The following is a 26494-nucleotide window of genomic DNA, read 5'->3' as shown; positions in this document are numbered from 1 at the left end:
CAGTGTCAATATCACCATGTTAGAGTCAGAGGGTACGAATGCAGAACAAGGTAAAAGTGGCAGGGGTCTAGCAAGGGCAGAGAGCCAACAGACCAACTGACAAAGGAGTATGTGGCTCATGCTCCTGCCTCAGAGCACAATGTACACCTTCCCACGCCTTTCTGCACACCCTAATCCTGGCCCACAATCCACGGTTACCCTGAGAAACCTATATGGCCAGCTCTTGAGGGCTGTGTCCACTTCCTTAACTGCCCCTTGACACGCCATCTCAGACAATAGTTTCTAAGTCTACACGTGCAGAGTTCAAACGCAAATGCACCTAGGAGTCTTAAGGCCAATTAGAAACACACCACTGAAGTATTTGACAGTGAAACACTGGCCTCCTCAGCTGTCTCCTCACAGCCACACTCAGGCTGTGCGAAGGTGTGGAATGTAAACTCTGGGAACAGGATCTATAGCTGGCTGAAGGCCCATGCTCCCTTCCAGCCATTCCATCAAGTTTTCTCACCACCCCCACAGCCCACCAGACCCCAGTGTAGGATCTCAGCACAGGTCCTGCCCTCAAGGTTGTGCACTATGGACCTCAAGGCCTCCCTATATCCAGCTCCCCCACCAGAGCTCCCTATTGCCCCCAGCAAAAAGTGTCACCCGTGGATCGGCACAGAGACCTGATCACATTCCCTAAGGGACATGGATGTACAGAAGTTGAAATGACACAGCTGCCCTATGTTCTACAGAATGAATACCCCAGGCCAACTGTTATATGTCAGGCCTCAGTGTCACTGGACCGACGTCCACACCTCATCACCGACAGACAGATATAACTCAAGAGGCACACAACCTACCCCAGCTGGCTGAGAAGTCACTTGGCCATCCACAGTGAGGACATAAGCTAAGCTTAAAGCAGCCCAAGGCACGCATGTTTTCCTGTCTGGGTCCCAGCTTTTGTGTGAAATAATGAACCCCATGTTTTGCCAGTCATGCAACATCAACCCTAAGCAATGACTGCCAGACAGCGTCTTCACAGGCTGTGTATCAAACAACAGGCAACACGATGATGCTATGCCCTCCCCAGTGGCCAAAGCAGGAGCAGAAATTACGCACTAAGTTAGTTACTCTCTGAGCCCCCAGGGCAGCCATGGTTACCACCACTGTGGTTCTTTCCCAAATTCCACAATGTATTAAAACTATGACCCAGAGCTGGAGGGTTGATTCAGCAAGTAACATGGCATGTGAGTCTGATGACTTAGATGCCTGGGACCCATATAAAGGTGGAAGGAGAAAGTGGACTCCACAAAGTATCCTCTGATCTTCATATAGCATCATAGCTCATACTCTCCCAACACACCATAAACATTAAAGATTCTTTTTAATGTCTCAGAACTACAACCCCATTGGAACACTGGACTATGCTTACCAGTGGTTGGAGTTAAGGAAAAGTGCATTTTCAGCCTCAGGTTAAAAGCAGGCCACAGAAGGCACGAACGAGCAGAGGACACACCTGCAAGAACAGCCGAGAGCAGGAAATCCATTCTCTCCAAACGAACACCCTTTCCAGAGCCAGTTTGTGTCAGCTCCTCAAGCTAAGACATGAGCACAGCTGCTTGTCTCAGAGGATACTTGTGCTGCATAACATACACGCACGCACACGCACATGCGCGCTCACTCACACACACACACACACACACACACACACACACACACTCTCTCACACACACATCCTGGGCAAAGGACCAGCATCAGGACCTATCCCCAAGTACAGGCCACTCCCCATGATCTCCACAGCCCATAGAGATGGTTCCTTGAAGTTGTAGAAGACCTGTGTTTTGGGATATGTATGCAAAGACTAGAAGAGGGAATTGGCTCTCCTTGAGCTGAGGTTGGAGTCAGACAAGTGGTTGTGAGCCATCCAATGTGGATCTTCGGGATTAGACTTGAACAGTAAGTACTCCTAAGTCATCTCTCTACCCTCCCTCGGAGCTTTTGAACATACTAGGCAGACAGGCAGACCCCCCATCATGGGACTGGCAGTAGCATGTTGTATGTATGCCTGCACACAGACGCCAGAGTCAGTGTCTGGTGTCTTCTATCACTTCCCAGCTTATCTTGTTAACCCCCAGCATCAAAACTCCACTTACCATCTCCAAACACTGGAATTACAGCTGTGTGCCACCATACCTAGCCTTTTACCTGGATGCTGGGATCTGAACTCCAATCCTCATGCTTGTGCAGTAAACACTCCCCCTCTGAGCTACTTTCCCAGCACCTAGAAGCACGTTCTTCCGGCTCAGCTCCAACAGACAGTGCCAAGGCGGTGGTTATGCCTACGTCTCACCTGTGCAGCTGCTTCACAGACATGCTTAGAACGCTTGAGAGCTAAAGGCTTCTTACAGTGACCCTGAGTAGGGTCACAGGAAGGGGACTAGATCATGAGTCAGCAAGATGATTCAGAAGGGTGTGTGTCTGTGTTGGTTTTTTAAGTCCTGTTGCACAATCCTGATGAGCTGAGCCTGATCCCTGGGACCAATTGGAAAGGTAGGGTAGGCGTGACCTCCACATTTGCACTCTGGCACAAGGTGCACGTGAGTACACACATGTACACACACACACACACACACACACACACACACACACACACACACACACACGAATTTTAAAAAAATAAACATAGTATTTAAGAACAGAGAGAAAAGGCTGGTGTAAGGAGACTTCTTTGCTCCACCTGCTGTGCCCGGGGAAAGCCCTGCTACTAGAAATGGCAGAGCCCCAAACCCAACTTGAGCTGGGCCCAGAAGGTTCAGGTTTCCAAGAAAAGGGGTAGCCATGAGAGCTGGGTAGGGTGGCATGTACCTTTAATCCCAGTGCTTAGGAGGCAGATGTCTGAGTTCAAGGCCGGTCTGGCCTACAGAGTGAGTTCTGGGACATCCAGGCTACACACAGAAATACTGTCTAGAAAGCAGTGGCAATGGCGCCCGCTCTTGGCAGAGGCAGCGTGAGCACAGCCTAGGGCATACGTGTGATGTCCTTGCTGCCATGAAGTAACACAAGAAAAAATAGGAAAAGGGTTTATTTATTAAAGAAGCCATCTGTGAGTCAGTCTAGTTAAATTAGCACACTTGACATAACACTTTGGATCAGAACATGCCTTCTTTAAAATACATTGGGCTACACAAGCAAACACCTAAGGGTCAATTCAAGTAGCACTTCAGGAGCCCAGCAGAGTGTCTGGAGGGGACAGGGCAGCAATCACCACCTTCCCAGTGCAATAGCCACTCTCTGTAACACCTGTCAGAAGCTGGGACTGCAACTTTCAAACCATGTGGCGGAAGATGACAAGCCGTTAGGTCAGGAAAGGAGAGTCCCTGGAGCTGTGGTCCAGGCAAGATCCCGGCTGGGCCCTGCGCCCACCGCCTCACAGACTGCTGAGACTGCACAGCCAAGGAGCACAGTAGGCACCACCTACGTGCGATTCAGTGTCTGGAAGATTCTCGAGATCTGCAGCATGACCGGGCCCGTCTCTGGGTCGTTCATCCACTGGGTGCTGTTAAGTGGGTTCTCCAGCATGTCTTCAAATGCTGTGGGGAGACAACAGAGCTGAGCAGCAGCCCCCAGACGCCCACGAGCACACTGAGCCTTCTCAATGGCCCTGTAGTGAGAGGGGACAGGGACACAAAGAGCTCACTGCTGACCCTGACACTCACCCTTACCACCAACCACAGTGCCTGAGCTACTGACCAAGCAGACTTCAGGGGCCATGAGCAGGGAAATAGCCAGCCTGTGTGATCACAGCACCCTAGCTCAGAGCCATCAGCAGGATAGGGTGGTCAGCTGCCCATGGTTATGTCGTTGACAGGGCAATGGACAGCCTGCGTGCTCACAGCCCACTAGTGAGGAGGTCAACAGCCTGGACTTATGGGACCCCAACTCTGGAAAGCCTCCAGCAAGACTCAGAAGTCAGGTTTGCAAACATCCCTTTCCACACAGCACAGGAGACAGCTGTGTGAAACTCCTTGCTACAGATATGCTCCGGCAGATTGGTTTTTCTTTCTTTTGAGACAGAATCTCTATGTAGCTCTGGCTCTTCTGGAACTCACTCTGTAGACCAGACTAGCCCTGAATTCAAAAATTCCCCTGCCTCTGCCTCCCAAGTACTGGGAGTAACTACATGTGCTACCAGCAGATTTAATTCCATCATCTTAGAAAAACCTACATGTTCAACCCTAACACAGTGAACATGTCACAGGAGACTGCAGTACAGCCCAACAGTAATCATTTGCTCAGCATGCACAGGCCCAGGTACATCACTAAAACAAGCGCGCGCGCGCACGCACACACACACACACACACACACACGCACACACACGCACACATTAACAAAGTATATTTTAATAAGAACCTTTTCTTTTCCTCTTTTCCTTCTTTCTGTTTAAGACAAGGTAGCCCTGGCTGTCCTGAACTCACTCTGTAGACCAGGCTGGCCTCAAGCTCAGAGATCCACCTGCCTCTGCCTCCCACAGTGCTGGGACTAAAGGTGGGCACCACCGCCACCACTGCCTGGCAAACGTTGATTTTCTAGAGCTTCACAAAATTAGGGCTGGAGAGATGGCTCATTGGATAAAAGCACTTGCCATGCAAGAATGAGGGCCTGACTTAATTATCACCAGCATTCATATAAAAGCAGGGCACGATAGCACATACTTACGTTCCCAATACTGGGGAGGTGGAGACCCTGGGGCTTACTGGCTAGCCAATCTAGCAATTTCCAAGTTAACAAAGGACCTTGTCTCAAAAAATTGATATGGGAGTTGGCAAAATGGCTTAACAAGTAAAAGAGTTTGCCACCAAGTCTGATGACCTGAGTTCAATCCCAGAGATGCACAAGGTAGAAGGAAAAAAAAAAACAACTCTCGAAAATTGTCCTTTGACATCCGCATGCTGATGCATACCCTCACACAAATAAATAATGTAAGAGATGTGTAGGCAGCTGAGGAATGACTCTCAAGGTTGACCTCCGATGTCCACAGCAGACACATGTTCATCTGCACAATGTGGTGCGTACACACGTACACTACACAGTGACATGGAAGCCATCTGAGGCACAGGTGCATGTTCACATAAGCATGTATACTACACACAGTGACCCTAGAAAACGAAGGCACATCAGGAACATCAGGTAATGCAGTAATAATTAGTCTTGGTTTCTTTAAAAAACACAAAAATATTATGGGACTGTGTTTTTGTTCTAATCCCAGGTGTGGGATACGGGGCTGCTTCAGCCTGCCCACGGCAGCTGACTGACTTTGCCAGCTGCAGATGGTTTCTGTGATCGTGTGACGTTTGGGATCCTGGAGACTTTTCAGAGGGTTCATAGATGCTAGGGCCCCAGGGGGTGGGGGGGCTGCCGTTGGATGGTTGGTTGCTGTTGGTCACGTTTATTAAGTAGTCATGCACAAACATGAAATAAGAAGAAGAAATTAGGTATCCTGAGGACAAAGATCAAGCTTGTCCCTAGGAGTTCAGCAGAAAGCAGTCTAATGATACCATCGCCCCCTTTCCCTCTATTCTTTTTTCTCCCCCAACTAGTGTCGGGGCTGAAAGGGCAGAGGGGGGGTGGAGAAGAGTAGTAGGAAGAACCCACAAAGCAGCCCAAACCAGCACCATGGTAGGCAGCGTCAACGGGCAGGTGTTCCTTCCCTACGTAAGCGCTAAAATGAGTGTCACAGCTGAAAACAGATGCAATTCCCAGAGCACATAGGAAAGGAGAAATGCAGAGCCCGACAGGGAGTACTGGGCAGTGCTGACACACAGCGCTCAGACGGACATAAGCAAGAGCTCAATGCCCAGCCTCTCACCTACTCGTGTGATGCTGCTTATCCTTGGGAAAGCAAGCTGTACCCAGACTACAGGGCACAAGAAAAGCTTGTGGCCACAACATGCCCTTCTATAGCCAGACAGAAAGCAATCTAAGGAACCAAAAGCAGGTTCCAGGTACCATGCTGTCCAAGTAACAGAACACCCACAGAGCCAACTGTTTGCAATCACCAAACACTGCCTCAGATGGTGAGAACATAGTGTGATGTGTCAGAGTCACACAAGCAGTACCTCAGGACCACTGTCCCTACAGACACCACATGCCTGGAAGCCAGGCAGAGGCACACCGAGCACAGGGAAGGCTAAGGTGGGAAGACAGCACAGGTTTGAGGCCCGCCAGCCAGGGCTATGTAGCAAGACTCTGAAAAATAGAAGCACCACAATGACACAGACTCATGAAAGGGCTTCAAGGTGACTCCTACTTACAAATTTGCTAAAATAAATATATTTCTGATAAAACATAAAGGTCACAGGACTGGGAATTTCTTGATTTTTAAAGTTTATTTCTTTATATATTGAAAGAGCATACCTCATTGTGCAGGAAGGTCAGAGAACAATTTGTAGAAGCTGGTTTTCTCTATGCGAGTTCCAGGGATCAACCCCTAGTTGTTGGACTTGGTGGCAAGTATCTTTACTCTCTGAGCCATCTCCCCAGTCCAAGGTAGCTGCTTTTATTTTATTAGTACACATCACAAATATCTAGTTAGAGCTTGAGAAAGATACACATCCCTGCGGGAGACTGCACAAGCAGGCCATCCTGGCTGCTCTGGACCTTCACAGGAGTTCTGCAGGGATGGCGGCAGCCCTGCAGTGCAGACACGGCTGAGAGCCAGATGCACACTGCCAACTCAGGCCCGTCATGCTGAGTGCTGACGCCATGCCCTGTGACAGGGTGCTGCTCTGAGGAGCAGTCTACACATCTCTGTCCTGCCCTCCGGGCCCAGACCCCACCAGGCACAGAGTAAGTGTGCTCACTTCGGTGGTTTATTTCAGAAAAGAAAAAGAACTGACGCTAGCTAAATGTACACCTGGTAGTCTAAAGAAGGAAGGTTAGATACCCAGTACCTAAAATGAGGATGGAGTTTCTCTTATCTGGCCAAATGCACCTTAAAACACACTAACCAATACACACAGCCAAGTCCACACTGACATATGAAAAGAAAGCTCAGAGTGTACTCAGCACGCCAGGAGCTGAAACCCCAGCCCAAAATAAAAAAAAGTCCTCTGGTCAGATCCCAAGACAGCACCTGCTATTTATTTCTTGTACTGGTTGGTTTTGTGTGTCAACTTGATACAAGCTGGAGTTGTCAGAGAGAAAGGAGCTTCCCTTGAGGAAACGCCTCCATGAGACCCAGCTGTAAGGCATTTTCTCAATTAGTGATCAAGGGGGAGGGACCCAGCCCACTGTGGGTGGTGCCATCCCTGGGCTGGTGGTCCTGGGTTCATAAGAAAGCAAAGCTGAGCAAGCCAGAGGAAGCAAGTCAGTAAGAAACATTCTTCCATGGCCTCTGCATCAGCTCCTGCCTCCTGACCTGCTTGAGTTCCAGTCCTGACTTCCTTTGGTGATGAACAGCAATGTGGAAGTGTGAGACATTTCTTAAAAGCTATTAGCCAGGTGGTGGTGGACCACAGCTTTAATCCTAGCACTTAGAAGCAGAGGAAGATGGATCTCTCTGAGTTCGAAGCCAGACTGGTCTACAGAGTGAGTTCCAGGACAGCCAAGGCTACAGAGAGAAACCCTGTCTTGAAAAAACAAAAACAAAACAACAACAAAAAGATGTACAAACAGCCTGACAAGAGTTAGGGAAGGGATGTTCTCAGTGTGAAAGACCAGAGACAATGAGAATACCAAACACAGCCTCAAATACATAAGGGACAACTGTGTTCCTTATACTGTACATTTTACAACCACACACCTGCACGCAGGCACGCACACACACGCACGCATACATGCATACTTTCGCTAAATGACAGACTTAAAAAACTTCAAAACTTTCCAACAACCTAAGAGAAATGCCTTTCTGACTATAAAAAAAAAGTTCAAGAAAACAGAGGACTTCTGTTCCCAAAAGCCACTTGATAGGAAACCAGAAATGGGACAACACACGTAAGCTAGAAAGAGCTAGAGTTCAGACTGTGTGAAGGACTTCCTCAGTAAATGAAAAAAGGAGGAACGTAGAAGGAAAAGAGACAAGGAGACAGGTGGAAATCCTGTGCTGTGCCCATGGCTGAGCTTCTAGACCAGAGAACACGAGGACACAGTAGGCCTGGGCAGCAATTCCTTCTCTTTGTGCTCACCCGAGCCCTGGAAGTGCAGCAGAGGAGGAGGAGTCCATTAGCAATGAGGGACAGAAAAGAGTTCCTTCACGCTAGGAAATGATCCACACAGCACTGGACAGCAGGGTACAATCACTCCTGTGCCCTGGTGAACAGTCTCTAATACCTCACAGGAGATATGGCAGTAAGCCTCAGAAACGCCCTAAAAAGTGATGCCACATCATAAGGCAGGGACAAGTGACAGACAGAAAATGTGCAAACCCTACAGAAGCCAAGGAGGGTAAGTCCTCGGGGTCACAGACATACTTGTATGCAGGGGACAATGATGTCTAGGAAAGGCATGTGAGGGTCAGAGGGAGTAGGGACCAGATGGATCAGAGCTCTGCACTCACAGGACTAAAACACTGAAGCAAGCCCAGCTTGAATCAGGAGGCTGTGTAGCTGGTTCAAAAAACAAAAACCTTCAAGGGAAAAAAGTGCATATACATAAACACATGCAGACTTTTCATCCTGTCATCCCCCTGAACAATTCAGAACCACAGCCACACTCCTGGCATTTATGTCATATTAGAAGCCAAAGGAATCTATAAGCACAAGCAATACTATGCTTTCTCTGCTGTTTCTTTGAGACAAGATCTCACTCTTAGCCCAGGCTGACCTGGAACTCTGTTGTTCAATCTCTAGGACTGCAGGTGTAGGTCACATCAGTCTCCGGGTTCCACCGTGAGAGACCTGAGTGTCTGCATACACTCCTGGAACCAGGACTGTGGACACCAACGGTGACTGCTGTGTGGGGAGACCTACAGGCTGACCCAGACCTCTCAATTCTCGCCTCTGCCTTCCAAGTGCTGAGATACAGGCATGGCCACCATGACAGTTTTCAAATGAATGGCATGTTCCTTTTTTTTTTTCCCCCAGAGCTGGGGACCGAACCCAGGGCCTTGCGCTTGCTAGGCAAGCACTCTTCCACTGAGCTAAATCCCCAACCCTGAATGGCATGTTCCTAACTATTTAGTTCTATTACTTTTTTGTTTTCGTTTAGTTTTTTTTTGTTTTGTTTTGTTTTTTTTGTTTGTTTTTTGTTTTGTGAGACAGGTCTCTCTGTGTAGCCCTGGCTGTCCTGGAACTCATTCTGTAGACCATGCCAGCCTCAAACTCAGAGATCTGCTGCCTCTGTCTCCTGAGTGCTGGGATTAAAGGCAAGCCCTACTATACCACCGCCCTATTTTTAAAGTGGCAGACAGGTTTTATTTATATTTTTAGCATTTATTTATTTACTTGGGGGATGCACATGCCACAGTGTGCAAGCAGAAGTCAGCTCTCACCTTCTACCATGTGGTTTCCAGGGGTCAAACTCAGACTTACCAGCAAATACCCACTAACCTTGTTAGCCCCATTATGTAGATTTTTAATATATATTACAAGTAAACGGTAATCATCAAAGAAATTCCTTATAAATAGTAGGCAAAAGTCAAACCATACTGTCTCCTCCTCTCCTATTCCCACACAGACCACTGCTCTGCTTGTCCAAGTCCCCTCTGCAGAAGCTCATCCCGTCAAGCAGAGCCTGACTCCCAGGCTTTCAGAAGCACAGCTACACCATCTTGCATAAGCCAGCCTGCATGGCACAGGAGCAGTGCACAAACCATTTCACTAGCACCTGTCTTGTGGCAGGGAATCCACCCGCCATGTGTTCCTCACCCAAGCTAGCCTAAGTAAACACACATACCTAGCAATGTCTTAGGGTTTGTCAAACCCAGCTGCACCACTGGGTTGTCCAGGATGGCCTGAAAGAGAGGGCTATTGGGATCGATGCCCTGGTCCAACTCCTCAGGGGATGGCTTCCGGTCCCCCAGCAGCCATTCACACTAAAAACCCAAGAACACCAGACGAGCTGTTAGTTCCTTCTCAAAGTATGTAAGGTTCACCTGTCCCTTTCTGTGGCTCTCCACAAGCCCCCATGGCTGCAATGCCTGGAAGGGGCCCTAACATGTACAAACCTGGTCCACGTTCAGCCAGGAGAGAGACAGAAGGAAGTATCAGTCTGGATTTCTTAGAAGACCTGGCGCTGCAGTTCAATTTGACCACAGCCATGGCCCTGGTCACAAGGCAGTCCCAAACACCATGCTTTCTTCAAGGGAACAGCAGTATGACAGCGTCTCTCCACAGCAATGGGCCTGGAGAGTCTGGATCCAGAACTGTGTCTGTCTCAGCTGTCTGAGCCTGACTCCATACACGTGAGGAGGTCACAGGCCTAGCACAGAGGCCTCCCTAGACAGAGAGCCTGCCTGTCAGCCGTTCTGTGTGTTCATGGTGATATTCAACCCTTTTTCATTTGTTTGTTTGTTTATTTATTTTGGAGACAAGATTTCTCTGTGTAGATCTGGCTGTCCTGGAACTCGCTCTGTAGAGCAGTCTAACTTTAACCTCAGGAATCTGCCTGCCTTTCCTCCCAAGTGCTGGAATTAAAGGTGTGCACCCACACCCATCCTATGGGATTCGCTGTCATGGCTAACACCCCTCAGACTGTGCACACAAAGAGCACTGTGGGTCCAGGGTATTCTCTTTTTTTTTTTTTTTTTTTTTTTTTTTCGGAGCTGGGGACCAACCCAGGGCCTTGCGCTTGCTAGGCAAGCGCTCTACCACTGAGCTAAATCCCCAACCCGGTCCAGGGTATTCTCAGCTTCTACTTGAACCATCTGCACTAATATTTCACATAAAAAGTGCCATCACCGGGGCTGGAGAGATGGCTCAGCGGTTAAGAGCACCCGACTGCTCTTCCAGAGGTCATGAGTTCAATTCCCAGCAACCACATGGTGGCTCACAACCATCTGTAAAGAGATCTGATGCCCTCTTCTGGTGTATCTGAAGATAGCTACAGTGTACTTATATATAATAAATAAATAAATCTTTAAAAAAAAAAAAAAAAGTGCCATCACCAACTATGTGTGGAAGTCTTGACACAAGGGACATTCCCAATGCATGTCACATGAGGTACAGGGGACGTGAGAGGCTCAAAGTGGGACTCACAGCTGCGTTCTGCTGGTTGTTGTTCACTCGGAGGGCATCAATCACTTCCTTCTCGTCAAAGCCCATCTCCATCAGCGAAATGACAGCCTAAGAGGGACGAGCAAGCTGGTTAGGACCTCCGCAGAGGACACTGCCACCAAAGCACAGTGCCACATGCCATACAGGTCTCCTTCAGTCACAGTCAGTCACAGGCAGAAAAGAGCACCCTCTCTTAAAATCAAGGCAAAGCAAGGAAATGCTTCGTCTCTGCAGCCGAGGAAAAAAGGCAGAGCCCTGGCAGTGCATCTGCTGCTGCACATGTCTGTCCCAGGGTTACTGACGGGACACGGGCTCTAGGGGCGGTTTCCCCAGCACTGCAAAAGCAAAGCCCCATTTACCTGCAGAGACCTCCCAACCCGGCCAATGGGATCCCTGTAAAAATTACAAGCCACAGGTGGTGCCCTAAGAAAACCATTTATTCAACATGCCAAAATCTAGGAGCAGGCAGCATGCAGCCTGGTGGGCTGATCTGCAACCTGAAAGTGAAGGCCAAAGGAAGAACTGAACTCCAGCAAAGAACAGTCAGTGCAGTGATGGCAAGGTGTGACCGTAAGTGTGACCTGTGGCAGCTGATGGAAGGCGGACAGGTATCCCAGATCCTGGTCCTTATCCAGTGGCCAGCACGATGCACTCCCCCTCCCTCACCAGCCCACAAGATGTCCCTCTAGCTCTCTGAGCACTCTCAACCCAAAGGCCACAGCAACAGGTGCAGCAGCACTTGTAGAGGACAGAAGCTTGCACGGTCAGCTTTTCAAGAGATGTCACTGGGTAGGACAAAGCCACCTAGACCCAAGCCTGGATCATATATATGAGGACCAAGTCCCACAAACCCCAGGCCCCTGGTGCCCTTGCACAACCTCCTACTGAGGCCTCATCACATACCCGAGCATCGGCTCGGAATTCCTTTTTCCTGCGTATCTTCTTGAAGATTTCTGTGAGCTCATCCCAGGACTCCTCATCTTCAACACTAGTTCCCACGGCAGCTTCAGAGGAGGAGGAGGAGGTGGCAGCTGCAGCACTCGCCTCCGCTTGGGCGGCATGGCCTGGGAGAGGTGTGTCAATAGCTGGATCTTCTGAATGTTCAATCAGCCACTCCATGGCCTGAGGCACCGACATGCTGGGAGAGGACAAGAGTCTTCTTAACTCCTCCAGGAGTTACTAGAAACGTTCCTATCCCCTGTACTCCAACATATTTCAATGACATAGCAAGACCAGCAGCAGCAATGGTGGCAGATGACCTCTTGGGATGAAACCTCCACAAAGCTCTCACCTCAAACACCCAATACCCAATAGAACAAGCAGAGACACATGCCCCAAACACAAGAGAGAAGGGAGTGCAGGTCCTAAGTGCACAGCACAAAGAACACTGCTGTTGACTAGCTCTGGTCTACAGTCTTCATGTGGGATCTGAGTGAGTATTAAAACCAGAAGAGCGGGCTGGAGAGATGGCTCAGCAGTTAAGAGCACTGACTACTCTTCCAGAGGTCCTGAGTTCAAATCCCAGCAACCACATGGTGGCTCACAACCATCTGTAATGAGATCTGATGCCCTCTTCTGGTGTGTCTGAAGGCAGCTATAGTGTACTTACACATAAAATAAATAAATAAATATTAAAAAAAAAAAAACCAAAACAAACAGAAGAGCAAGAAGACTGTTAAGAACCCCTGTCTGGCCAGAGGCAGGTCTGGCTCAGCGCTCTCCTAACTTGAGAGTGCAGGGCACACTTACAGGCTGATTTTTAACCCTCCTAACAGCCAGGTATTATAGTCTTAGCTACTCAGGAGCCTAAGGCAGGAGGACCGCATAAGTGCAGGAGTTCGAGACCAGCATAGGTAACAGAGACCCTCAATCCAAGCATGCACACACACACACCCACACATCCCAAAAAGACCATACATGAAAGCACTTCTGGAGCACAACAATAAGGTGCCTCTACTAAAACACAGTTAGAAATGACTCGACCGGGTTGGAGAGCTGGCTCAGAAAGTAAGATGAGGAGCTCCTGAGTTTGGTTCCCAGCACCTATGTCAGGCAGTTCACAACAGTCTGTCACTCTAGCTCCAGAAGATCCAACTTCTTCCTCTGGCTGCTATGGGCACCCACACACATATGTTCATAAACACAGATAAATAAAAAATTTTAAATAAATCTTAAAGAAAGAAAGAATGACTAGAGATCGGAAGGAGAATGGCAGGAAAGCCCAGGGAGGCCCAGGCAAAGAGGAAAGAAAGCATACTGGTTCAGCCGAAGGGCCTTTGAGGCTCTGCTCTCAGGAAAGCCCATCTCTGTGAGCTGCCGCAAGGCAGTCTCATCCACTCGCTCATCCTCGTCTTCATCCAGCATAGCTGAGGAGAAAGACAAGACCTGCCGTGAGGTGATTCCTAAACCCTTTGAAACCCCATCTGCAGAGGCTCACCTCACCTAGCAGTTACTAACGCCAAACCCTCTCCCCCCATTAACCAGAAGCAGAACTTGCTTTTAATGTGAGGGCAGGGGACATTTTAGGTACAGCCTGGGACCCACTCATACCATTTGCCTTCTTAAACAATTCAACTGCATCAGGATTCAGTGCTAACAGCTTCTGTGCCACCTCAATGAGAGACACAAGGATCTTCCGGAGTTCTGTCTGGAACTGCAGTAGAATGAAGAAAGAGATCAGGCCCAGTACAGTGCTACATACCTGTAATCCCTGCTCTTGCGAGGCTGAGAAAAGAACATTGCTGGGAGTTCAAGGCCCACCTAAACTATAGAGTAGAACCCTGTCTCAAAAAAAAAAAAAAAAAAAAAACCAAACAGAAAAAGGGATTATTTTTCAGAATGTCCAACAAGCTTGCTTAAATCTGAAATCCCATCCTAGCCCTCTGAATCTAAAAGGGCACATTGGCCCTTACCTTTAATCTCAGAGCTTGGAAGGCAAAGACAGGCAGATCTCTCTGAATTCAAGTCAAGCCTGGTCTACGCAGCGAGACTTGTCTTAAAAACTAACAAAGAGGGGTTGGGGATTTAGCTCAGCGGTAGAGCGCTTGCCTAGGAAGCGCAAGGCCCTGGGTTCGGTCCCCAGCTCCAGGAAAAAAAAAAACAAAATAAAAAACTAACAAAGAGCCTCGTAACACTAGACTGGTGTAGCAGTGCCTTGCCTAATACAGGGCCTGGAGATGGGACACCACAAGCCTAAAGCCTCCTGAGAGGGTGGATCCAGGGTTGGACCCACAGAAGGCAGGGACACATCCCCAGTCAGTCACTGAAGAATTACAAAGCTCTTATCAAAAGAACCTTTTCACAAGAGTCCCCAGAGAGGTCCAGCTCCCAGCAGTGTCCACATGCATCGGGACCTAACGAACTTAAGTGGTGGCCATTGTCCCCAACTTCTGCCCGCACAAGCACACCTTATCATGGCCGGCCTGTGTGCGTACGCTGCAGGCTTTGACTTTAGCTTAGTTTCCTTGTCCAAAGTAACTGGGGAGTTCAGACCAGTCCCTGACGCTTTGCTGTACTCAGAGCGAAGATACTGCATTTGTGAACAGCTGTCTGTCTGTCCAGTACTACAGGTATCTTAGCCACTTTGTAGTTTGAAAAATTTGTAATTTATGAAACAGTTCAAAAGTAGAAAAGAGTTTCTGAATATTCTGTTTCAGATTCTTTTTTGGGGGGTGAGGGGTGGTCCTAACTCTAACATCCAAGCTAGCCTCAAACCTATGCTCAAGCCATCCTCCTGTTTCAGTCTCCTGGATGCCAGAACCACAAGCACATGCCAGTCACCATACCATCCCCAAGCACTTTTAAAGAGCTTCCTCCCCAAACCCCACACTAGGCAGGCCCTCACATCTCTCATGGTGGTCTGGACAGCAGTCCGGTCCGTGCTACAGGCAGGCAGGTTGGCCGTTGCTCGAAGAATAGCGTCTTTGTCTGGAGCCTTTTGCTCTTGTTTCTTCTGCAGAGAAAATGACTTAAGTCAGAAAAGTGCCCAGCACCGTGAGGATGACAATGAACATGGAACAACAGCCCAGAGATAAGGAGAACAGTAACCTTCTAAGCCTTAGGTATGATCCCCTTGAGCTAGAGGATTCTGGAGAATTCTGTGTACAGAACCAGAACCAGAAGCCTAAAGATATCCAGACATGGCCTCACATGCTATAGCACATGCACGTGAAGACGGAGAGGATGCAGCTGCAGAGTGGCAGTCCTGTGTGCTTCATCGGGGCTGGGAGGAGGCCTCCCACGCCTCCATGAATGAAAGTAAAAGCCAAGGTGGCAGAGGCTCACAGATAAGGAAGGAAGCGAGAAAACAAACCCAGCAGTGGCCGCAGCACTCAGCAAGTTCAGAAGGTACAGGAAGAGACCTGTGTACAGGCAAACAAGCTACAGAATGGTTAGAAGATACACACCGAGGATGGCTGGGGCCATGGCTGATGCCAAGAGCCCACAGGGCAGAATCTACCAAGAGCAAGGCTAGACCAGCCTACCAAAGGACAGCACAACACTGGAGCCAGAGAGAGCAGGCCTGGGATCCAAGAGCCAGACAGAATGATACCTCTGCCTCACACCCTTGGCCAACAGCAGCCTGGTTGGCCTGAGACCCTAGAGTGGGAGGCTGCACTCAAGAAGGGAGGGAGGGAGGGAAGGGAACCTTCCTGAACCCAGCTACTGCTCTACTTCTTGTTCACCCCAGCTTCTCAGACTCACGAAGGGACACGACAAGGCATCTGCACAGTGAGCTCAGCAGCCGACACAAGCCTCCAGGGCTCTCAGAGGCTAGGGGTATAAGGAACACTGCCAAGACCAAGATGAGGAAAAACAAAAGTAGTGAGAAGGAGGAAGAGAGGAGCAGGTAGGGGAGGTGGGCACCTCAGTACCAGCAACCCCAAGCACCCACCTAGTATGTGCACACCAGGGTGCCACCGGCCAGAGCCAAAGCAGCCAGGTAAAAGGGCTAGAGAATGGGTAGAAGGTACAGTTAAGAAATCCACAGGATGGCCCACAAGGCCAGCCAACAGCAGCCACAGAGAAAGAAAGCAAGAAAGAGATTATCAAGAACAATCAGAGAAAGCAGGTGTGCTGGTGCGTATCAGTACCAGCAGCACTTAGGAGCACTTAGGAGTAATAGCAGCACTTAGGAGGAAAACCTCCACCAGTTCAAAGTCAGCATCGACTACACAGGAGCACAGCTAGCAAGAGCCACACAGCGAGGCCTTACCTGAAAACCTAAACATCTGAGGAGCTGTTAGACGGCAGAACTATGGAGAGCAGAGCCTGGTCAGACGAAGCGTGGCTCTGAAGATGTCTTTCTGCTTGTTTGCTTTTTTCCAAACAGGTTTCCCTGTGAAGCCCTAGCTGTCTGAGACTTGCTCCATAGCCCAGGCTGGCCTCAAACTCAGAGATCCACCCGCCTCTGCCTCCTGAGTGCTGGGATTAAAGGTGTGCACAGGACCCGGCTGCAGATATGTGTTTTAAAGAGTATGTCTGTCCCTCCCTGTCACTCGTTTTTGCCTCCTGACTGCATGCAGTGGACAGTTTTTGTTTGCCAGGTTCTTCTACCACGTGTCTGCACGGTTACAGCCTAAAAGCAGTGACGCCAGCTGATGATCCCAGACTGAAACTTCGGAAAAGTGTACGTCACAATAAGACCTTCCTCCTCTAGGATGTTCCCATAGGTGTTATGTCACAGTGATGCCAAGTCTGACACACCGAAGGAAGACAGACGGTATTCAATTCTGCAGAACAGAACTCAGACAGCCACATGTTTCCTGCTGACAGTCCCCAAGTCTGCAAGACCCTAAGATGTAAGCGAGGTGATCAGTCCTTGGATTGGGTTTCATCACATGGCACAGCTAAATGTAGAAAAAGCAAATGGGTTTTTGGGCCTGGCACTTAGAACCCTTACAAAGGGTATCACTCTTTCCAACAAGGGGGTTCAACCACTAAAATCTCTGCTTCCTTGGCAAAGATGAAAAGCCATGCAAACTGCCTTCAGGAACTAAAGGTTGACCATAGTGACAGAATCCTGTCATTGCAAGAATCCAGAAGCACATTCTTCCCACAACCTCAGCGGAGCCTTCTGTCCTCACAAGCCTTAGAACTACGCTCAGAAAGCAGTTCTGTGGCAACCAAAGGAGGCAACAGGAACCCAACATCCAACACAAAGACAATCAGAGAGCTGGCTGCACGGTGGGTAGCAACTCAAACAACACACACAGGCGAGAAGCCCCTGAGGGCCTTAGGCACACAAGGCAAAGCTCAACCACTAAGCTACATCCCAAGGCTCAAGAGGAAAAAGAAATCCTAATACTCTATACTTCTCACAGAAATGAGTGCTTCGATGACAACAGCAAGTAAATAGGACTGGCTTCGCCCAGCATTCCCTGTCACACAAAGAAGAGGCTGGGAGGGGAGCTGTGTCCTTATCACTAAGAGGCACATCTAACGCTGCCATTCCAGAAAGAGCAATGAATGCAGAGCACCTAGAGAGCAGGAAGAGAATTACTGAGGATAACAGCTGAAAGAATGAGAGGTGGGCTGGGGTGCCAGTGGCATGCATAAGGCAGCCAGAATATGTCCCCAACACTGACAAGTTGAGTGACTTCCTTCAGGAAACGTGAGTCAATTATTATTAGATTTGTAGTATTCTTTGACTCTTAATAACTGCATTATTTTGACTTAGAATTTTAAGTAATGCCATGATTTTTAACTTTGCAGTTATGTACTGTGTCAAGGCAACTCTAGCAAGCTTCTAGCTTACTTATTAATGAGTATTCTTAATGTATACCCACTTGCCAGAAGAGGGCACTGAATCCCCTTAACGTGAACCACCATGTTACTGGGAACTGAACTCAGGACCTTTGGAAGAGCAGCCAGTACTCTTACCCACTGAGCCATCTCATTAGCCCCAGAACTATGTTCTTAATAGTTACAGGGACTTCAAGATGAACATCCAGTTAGAGTTGTAATCTGAGCTCTGCTATCTATCAGTTAGGAAAGCAGGGAGAGGCCCAGGATCTGTCTGGTGAAGATGGATGGGGCAGCCTGCCCATGTGCTGCTGACTGTACCCACACCCACACCCACCCATCGCCATGGCCAGGTGGCCAAAGATAAGGAGGGTGAGAAGGCCTGGCACTCTCCTACATCCTTGGCCCCAATAGAGATCCCAAAATAACTCGTGTGCTATCAGGTCACAGGTCCACCCAAGAGCTGGTGTGATCCTTCCCTAAGACTAACGCTCACTCCCTGGCATTTGAACGCACGTATAAGAAACCCCAGAGCCCTGAGACGGTTAAACACAGGTGACTGCCCTTTAGCAGAGCACGTCCTAGGGTTAGAGCGATGGCTCAGCACTGAAGAGTGCTTGCTACTCTTCCATGGGACCCACACTCAGCTCCTAGCACCCACTTCAGGAGGCTCACAGCCATCTATAACTCTAGCTCCTGGGGATCAGAAAGCCTCTTGTGGCCTCTGCAGGCACAGACTCACAGAAATCACAAATAAAAACATAATATTATAAACAATTTCCCCACTAGGCACAGGCATGTGGTCTGCTGTTAGAGTAGACAGGCTACTGACAGGATACATCTTGCACTGCATTAGAGAATTTTGCTGAAGGATGTGCTCTGGGGCAAAAGAGACAAAGGGGTAGTTTTCCTAAGGCCCCTAGAGAAGAGAAGGTGCAAGCCACAGATCACCCTCTAACATAGGCTTCAGGACATAGAACTCAGCATAACTGCAAAATTGCAAGGAAATACACAGGCCCAACCAGCTGCTTGTCACCTATCTGCATGCCAGCTCCTTGTGTGCAAGAGCCACACTAGCAGCAGTACGGAGGTAGCACCTACGAGAACCGTGTTGTCACTCTCTTCTGCCTCCAGACCAGTGGCAGCTCTTCTGTTGCTGTTCAGCAATCACAAACACACTCAGAGAACAGGCTCAGCCATGATGAAAGGCCCCTTACAGCACACATATTGTGGAGGGACTATACAGTCCCAGAAAAGAACTCAAGGACTTCTTTGAAGTCTGACACATAAGAGACACCTAGCAGTGAAGAGCCCTAGTTCCGAATGTTGAAACTTACCTTTTCTTCTGCTGAGACATCAGCCATCTTAGGGATTGGGGAAGGAGCACGCTTCTTTATCAATAACAAGACGTCTAGAAAAAAGTAAATTACAGTGATGAAGTAAGTTACTGTCCCATAGCCATAAATGACATAAAAGGTACTAGATGGGCATTAGGGAGATGGCTCCGTGTTTTCAGGCTTGCTATGCAAGAGTTCAGATCCTCAGAACCACGTAAATGACAGGTGGGCAGGCAGCCTGCCCGTAGTTGTACTACTTGGAGGCAGAGACTGGGAATCCCCAGAGTAAGCTGGCTAGCCAGGATGGCTGTATAGACAAGCTCTAGGCTCAGCAAGACTCTGCCTCAATGAGTTAAGAGATGTCAACCCCAGACTTCCACACGCATGTTTACACATGCATACATATCTGTGTGTTCACACACACACAAACCACATATGCACCTGACACACAAGAATAGTGCTTAATGCTTGAAGTTAGAAAGCAGGATCCTGGGTCCCTCCTAAGCCAAGCCAGCATCCCCTCCTCAGCTTTGAAGTGGTCACTAGGTCACCATAGATGACCTGAGGCTTCAGAGGTAGGCACGGCACATCCCTGATAACCACACAGAGCACTAGTGGACATCTTGCATAATGTCTTTATTTTCAAGGGCTCATCTAAAGCATGAACAACCTACAGCCAGTTCACCATGGTGGGGGAGGGGACGTGGGGTTACCTCCCCCTCCATTTTGAGTTTGGTCATAGCTCATCATAAGTCCTTATTTGAAAACAAGTTTTGTCCCAGAGCCAAGCATAAATAAAAAGTGGGTGTACAGAACAAAAGCACTCGGACCCTCAAACAGCCGGCCACAGTACTAGCCTGTGAGGAGTACTTCCAGCACAAAAATAAAGCCACAGAAAGGAGTTCCAGAATCTGGCTTTGCTTTAAAACAGGACTAAATTTAACACTTGAGTTTGGCTTCTCAGATGTCTGCCAGTTGTCTGGTTTAGGTTTCTGCTGTTTTTCACAAGTACAACCAAACACGCACTACTTTTTTTTTTTTTTTTTTCCCGGAGCTGGGGACCGAACCCAGGGCCTTGTGCTTGCTAGGCAAGCGCTCTATCACTGAGCTAAATCCCCAGCACACGCACTACTTTTAATTAAAAACAAAACAAAACAACAAAAAAAGGAGTCAATCTGGTTCTCCTGCTCTTGTCTAAATTCGGAAAAGGCCTTGTGGGTGACCCTGGGATACAGGCTCCATGCTCCGTGGACTCCGCCTCACGGCCTCCTTACCTTGGTCCTGGATGTTTTCTTCCAAGATCGTTTTGCTGTCACTCAGCACCCTCTCTGAAGCAGCATGTATTAACTTATGGTGAGTCACATTCTTGGGGTCTTCTAGGCTCCCATGAGCACCCTGGGGGAAGAATTAAGCCACAAATCTCTAAATTGGAAGTAAATTATGATACATCTCAAGCCACCCATGGAATTACTGAGGTTTCTTGTCTTTTTTGTCTCTGTGTCCTGGATATGTGTGTAGTGTATATGTGTTTTCATGTGTGTAGGAATATGTGTTTTCATGTGGGTAGGTATATGTGTTTCCACAAGCATATGGTAGCCAGAGGCTAATGTTGGGCGGTCTTCCTCAACTACCCACTTTATTTATGAGGCAGTATCTCTCACTGAACCTGGCTTATCAATGCAACTGTGCTGACTGGCCAACAAGCTCGTCCTCCCCCTACCTTAATGCTGGGGTTACAGAAATGCTGCTGCCACTGGCTTTTACACAGGTACTGGGATCTGAACCCAAGTCCTCATGCTTGTATAGCAGCCATGTTACCAACTGCGCCATCACCCAACCCATGGAATTACTGCATTTTCATACCAGTCAAGACATTAAAGCATTAACGACAGTAAAGAGTCCCACACACAATCCTTCCACACTTTCAAGCCTATTTCCAGCCCACAGTAGACTCCTGGGATGGCTAAGAGCTTGGGAACACAGATCCCACTGATAAGAACTTGCAACCCAAATCACTTCAGTTTGGAAAGATCTGGAGAATGACTTTTAGATGAATATATGCCTGTTGTTTCCTGAGGATCTGAAGCTCTAGCTGCTTTATGCTGTTTTTCCTTCTTTAGCAGACACACGAAAGGCAGAAGAACTGCACAGAAAGACCACCACTTTCCAGGAGCAAGGAGGCGACACCTGCCCACTGACTACCAAAAAGTCCTCAGCAGGTCACAGGGTACAACTGGCCTCGGCCAGCCTTGGGCCCAAGCAACACCCCAGGAGACCAGGGAGCACACGGCAGTGCTTATGCCTTCAGGGCCCTAGACCCTAGTGACAGCATCGGCAGAGGAGGTGGGAAGCAAACCACCCGTGCTCTGAAGGGACCCGGCGGGTGATCTCACAGGCATCTGCCTCATGACAAGTGACTTCACATACTGAGTGGAGGCTGTGCAGTCCCTTCAATCCTCCACCAGACTGTAGACAGAGGCCTGGCAAACGTAGTTTATAATCTCAGCAGGCTCCAGAGCTCACCCACACAGAATGCAAACACACCGTCCCCAATGACAGAGTCCCACAAAGACCAAGAACACACTGCTGGTACCACATAGCACAAATGGGGGCTCACTGTGCCTGTGTGTCTGTCACCAGGTGTACTCACCGAGTTTGTAGACGTTTCCACAAGTCCATCACTGCCCAGCATCACACGACTTTCTCAGGTCCACATACTACACATGATACCAAGTCAGTTTCAGCCCTCTCCAGACTCAGAACAAGGCCAAGGGCTATAAATATTTCTTGCCACTATGGGTCCCTGGTGTTAGATTAAGAATGGAAGAAGTCCAGGAAACCCAGTCAGAGGACTCACTAATGCTTTCTAAAACCTGAAAGGGGCTGACACACAGGCTTGGAGGAGGAGGAAGCTTTGGCCTGTCTCAGAATGGGCCACCTTGCACATTCAGGACACAGGGTTCTTCAGGCCTTCCTTGATGTTCTGGAAGGCATCTCGGGTACCATGATGCATACATTCAATGAAGGGCCTCCGTATATATGGCTGCTAACCAGAAGAGAAGGAAAAACTAAAGCATGCATTTCCCTCTAGACCCTGTAATCTCAGAGTACCAGAATCCTGCATCAGTCTCAGACTGGAACCGGTTTTAAAAAGTGGACCATCATACACAGACAAAGGTTACTAAGGGCTTATGAGATAAATCCACCCCACAACAACTGACTTCTTCACCATTGTGACGAAGCAGAGAACCTGACTTTCCTTGAACCTGAAAATGGCTCTTTAATTTGTTTGAATTAAGAAACACCTACGGCATTGATAAGGCACACTGCTGGATGCCTATGAGAGCTTTCCATAGAGAATTAAATGAGGGGGAAGAAAACCAAGCCTGAATGTTGTAGCCCCATCCCAAGGGCTGGAGTGGCAGAGGAGTCAGCCAACCAAGCGCCAGCACTGCCCTTTCTGCTTCCTGATCCAAAGACGTGAGCAAGCGGCCTCAAACTCCCAACCACACAGCCGCCTGCCACTACACCCCACGGCCCACCACCACATAAAGAACCATATTCAAACCATGAGCCAAAATAAACATCCCTAAACAGTGGAACACCCATTCTGCTTCCAAAAATATTAAGTGGGATGCTTTGAAATTCTAAAATCCCTGGCTAATCCTAGCATATTTGTCAAGTTCAGAATACAGTCTGAAATGCAATTAAAAAATAGTATCTGTAGTCTGAGGCATGCCAGCAGCACATGAGGAACAAACATGACATAGGTTGTCACACCACACACCACCACAACCCTATGTTTGCATGCACATAGCCTGTAGGTGACTGTCGTTAGCTTCTGCTCATATCTGGTAGTGTATACCATGGAAAGACGACAGGGCGTGAATCTCCACAGGACCTGGGACAGTTCAGGCTTTGGAAGAGAAGTCCTGTGCTTCCTCCAGATGCTTGATACCACAGAAGAGTTCCTCCACACTGCAACTCCATCATACCATACCACTACTAACCCGCTTCAGAAAGGAGGGCTTACTGTGCCCCCTTCCCAGACATAGGCAGTGGAAGCTGGGGAATATCACTGTGAAGTCACTTTGGATAAAACAAAAAAAGGGAAGGCAAAAACAAGTCTATTTCCTTAAGAATTTTAATAACAAGCTGTACTGTATCAAGGAGTGCTGTGGGAGAAAAATTTTAAAAGACTCTATCAAACCCCTCAGGAAGAGAGGAAAGAAAGAAGGAAAAAATAATAGTAATAACAACCCCAGTAACCAGTGTGCACAGGAGAATAAAGAAAAAGGAAGTCAAGTCAAGACAGCAACATCTTATGCAGGACAGGTTTCCAGGTACACGGTCAGGTACAACAAGAAAATCCTCTTTTCTAATAAATGCATTGTAACTCCTAGAGCTGCTGGGACCTGGAGGTGGGTCAATTCTGCTGGCTCTGCTCTCTAGTCCTGTAATTTTACAACAGCTCATGTGCTGTGAAATTCTCCTGCTGCTTCAGCCCTCATACCTGGAGAATGTGGAGTAGAATAAAGTCTCAATTTAAACAATAATGACAAAAATGGTCAAAATGATACAACTCCACATGTCAACTAGAATATTAAGTATCACAAATTAGCATCATATCAAAACCTTCTGCCTAACCCCATTGCTCCTAAAATCTATTAATAAGCATCTATGAATCGTCTCCTCACTCCCTTCATAAAATAGTGCCATGCTGATTATGTAAATCTACACCATGAGTGAGTTAGACAAGACACCACAGCAGTGAAGGTGACATCCCATGCTGACGTGGTTTGAGGCTAACACCACATTTCATTCCTTCAAGGTATTCCACGCTCAGCCCTGAGGAACCAGACCCAGGGGATGACACAGCATAGTACTAGACCAGCGAGGATGCTAGGTACAGTCTGGATGCCCAAGGAGTCCCCAACCTTTAAGCTTGTGCTGAGCCTCTGGGCACAAGCTTAAAGGTTGAGGACTCCTTGGGCAATCTAAATACATTTGTTCACCATAGGGCCTCACTGAGGTGAACCACAGACACCAAGACCCATGGTTACTCAACATCTAATGCACTGTAGATCTCTTGGAGCCTACCTGACATCATTACACACTGACTACAGGAAGGAGGCACACGGATGTTAAACTAGCCTTTGCAAGCAGCTGCTACAGTAACTCGAAGATCGTCTTTAGAGGGAAACACAATGCTGAACTTTAATGCGACCTACCACTGTAGAGCTCTAACTTTCCCAAGAGTCCCCTTTAAAAAGCAGGGGACTTTCAACATAAATTCTGGCACTAATCGTGTCTGGTATAATGCTTCCATAGACCACCAGTGTCTAACAGGCATCTGTCTCACCTTTAACTGAGAGCAGTTAGAGCCAGGAAGGCTTCAAGAACTAATCCCAAGACTTTACTATCTAAAACTAAAAGGCTAACTATAGTACAAAGCTCACTGAATGTAAGTAAACTTAAATGCCACTTGCTGGCAAGGAGACGATTGTCCTGGACCTTCCCACTCAATCAACTGTTGCCCTAGCAGAAGGTAGAAGCCTAGGGACTTGTCCCACAGTGGCACTATTTTAAGTGACTACAGCTAAGTGCCAAATCCCGGCTCCTAGCAGCTGGCTCTTCAGGCAAGAAGCTGTCCCTCTTATAATGGGATCTAGTTACTTCCAGCTTCTGGAGAAAACTAAAACCTTATCCCAACAGCGGACAAGCCCAAGACAAGAAAACCATAAGCCCTTGCTTTTGCCTCTCCCGGTCTCCGTTCACTCTCGCCTTCACCTCCGTAGCACGTTGCAGAAATTAAATAAAGCTAGCCCATCAGTTGGGTCAGATGCTCTTCTCTGAGCCGCTAGGTTTGTGATTCGAGGTGTTAGAGAAAAGGAGCGGGAGGCGCTGCCCCTGCCCAGAGAAGCGAAGGCTGGGAACAGCAGGCTGCATCCTCTAGGTAGAGAGAGGAGTGTCAGGGCAGATGGGAGTCTGGGGGGCTGGGGCGGAGTCTGGGACAGAAGTCTAGGTTTCTGGTTTCCAGAACAGAGGCAGAGGTGGAACTGGGTCGTAAGGAGCTCGGCCTTACATGTTTGAGGCAACTCTCCTTGAGCTTCTCCACCGATGTGTCCTCGGTCGCCTCCTCCAGCCACTCGGAGCCGTCGGCTGCGCAGATGTGCAGCCGAAGCACCTTGCCCGCAAAGATCTTCTCCTCCTGCACGAACATCGCGCCGCCGCCCGGGCCTGCACCCGCCGCCCGAACCCGTGAAGGTCACTGGGGCTGGCGGGAGGACCAGGGGCGGGGCCGGGCCGCCGCGCGCTCCTTCGCTGGCCGCCGCCGCCCCGCCCCGGCTCCTGTCAGCTTGGCCGCCCGTCACTGAAGGGGCAGGAGCTGTACCCTCGCTGCCACTGCCCGCGTCGCCGTAGCTGCCGGGAGCGCGCTGTCGCAGCCGCGCCGGAAATGCGTAATGAGCGCCCGTGGGTATGCCGGGAAATGTGGTTTCTTTGGTAGGTGTTCCGCTGTTGCCCCCACTGCGCCGGAAATAGGTGAAGTATACCGATGCACGCCGGGAGTTGTGGTTCACAGGCAGGCTCACCGCCCGCTTACCTAAACTAATGTGTGAGGCGGGTCAGATGTCTACCGGGAGTTGTAGTTCCTCGTTCCTTCAGCACTGCCCAGCCTTATTACCTGATTTGCTGGTCTGTTCGAACGGATCTCAGAGTTGTCAGGGAAAAGTATAAAATATCTGGGTCGGGGTTGGGGATTTTGCTCAGTGGTAGAGCGCTTGCCTAGCAAGCGCAAGGCCCTGGGTTCGGTCCTCAGCTCCGGGAAAAAAAAAAAAATGACTTCTAATGCATATGTCCAGTCTATATGAGATGTAACAAAATCAGCAGAACCTGAGTATCAGCGAATGCAAAACCATGAATTTAGGTAACTCTGAAGTGAGTAGGTTTGATTGGCCTGCGGCATTCTAGAGACATCTGACTTAAAATACAATAATTGGTAGATCCGGAAGAAAAATAAAGTAATAACCCTGTGTACCAGAAGACGGAATTCATACCAAATTGCTGAGGAGTATTTTGAGATAGATGTCAGCTCCATTCCAAGGAAATTGTTTAGGGGATGGGGATTTAGTTCAGAGGTAGAGCGCTTGCCTAGCAAGCGCAAGGCCCTGGGTTCAGTCCCCAGCTCCGAAAAAAAGAAAAAAAAAAAAAAAAAA

The 26494-nt window shown here is 48.7% G+C and overlaps 1 protein-coding gene across 3 annotated transcripts; it reads right to left on the bottom strand.

The window, feature by feature from the left end:
- Positions 1-3050: 3050 nt before the first annotated feature.
- Positions 3051-25703, bottom strand: Ubac1 (UBA domain containing 1). 3 transcript variants are annotated; one of them, XM_032903052.1, is made up of 10 exons: positions 25363-25700; positions 20552-20672; positions 19278-19351; positions 15041-15148; positions 13747-13849; positions 13454-13562; positions 12100-12334; positions 11179-11265; positions 9878-10016; positions 3051-3575 (listed from the first exon to the last, which is right to left on the bottom strand). In XM_032903052.1, the coding sequence occupies exons 1-10, from the start codon at positions 25498-25500 to the stop codon at positions 3460-3462; spliced, it is 1230 nt and encodes a 409-aa protein (XP_032758943.1). In that variant the 5' UTR covers positions 25501-25700; the 3' UTR covers positions 3051-3459. The 3 variants fall into 3 exon arrangements, with proteins under 3 accessions (XP_032758943.1, XP_032758944.1, XP_032758946.1); XM_032903053.1 differs by lacking the exon at positions 9878-10016 and having other exon boundaries at positions 25363-25702; XM_032903055.1 differs by lacking the exons at positions 3051-3575; positions 9878-10016 and adding an exon at positions 10826-10882 and having other exon boundaries at positions 11089-11265; positions 25363-25703.
- Positions 25704-26494: the final 791 nt, after the last annotated feature.

Source organism: Rattus rattus, chromosome 5 (assembly GCF_011064425.1).
Source record: "Rattus rattus isolate New Zealand chromosome 5, Rrattus_CSIRO_v1, whole genome shotgun sequence".
Taxonomy (NCBI): Eukaryota; Metazoa; Chordata; class Mammalia; order Rodentia; family Muridae; genus Rattus; species Rattus rattus.
Note: the sequence above shows the minus strand (reverse complement) of the source record. Positions and strands in the feature narration are given on the sequence as shown.

What these genes read in the sequence shown, in the direction of transcription:
- Ubac1 (XM_032903052.1), bottom strand. Translation starts at nt 25,500, where the DNA reads ATGTTCGTGCAGGAGGAGAAGATCTTTGCGGGCAAGGTGCTTCGGCTG. An exon ending in AGGAGAGTTGCCTCAAACAT is followed by an intron (nt 20,673 to 25,362) that starts GTAAGGCCGAGC and finishes TTCTTCCCCCAG; the next exon opens with GGTGCTCATGGGAGCCTAGA. An exon ending in ACAACCAGCAGAACGCAGCT is followed by an intron (nt 10,017 to 11,178) that starts GTGAGTCCCACT and finishes TTGGGTTTTTAG; the next exon opens with TGTGAATGGCTGCTGGGGGA.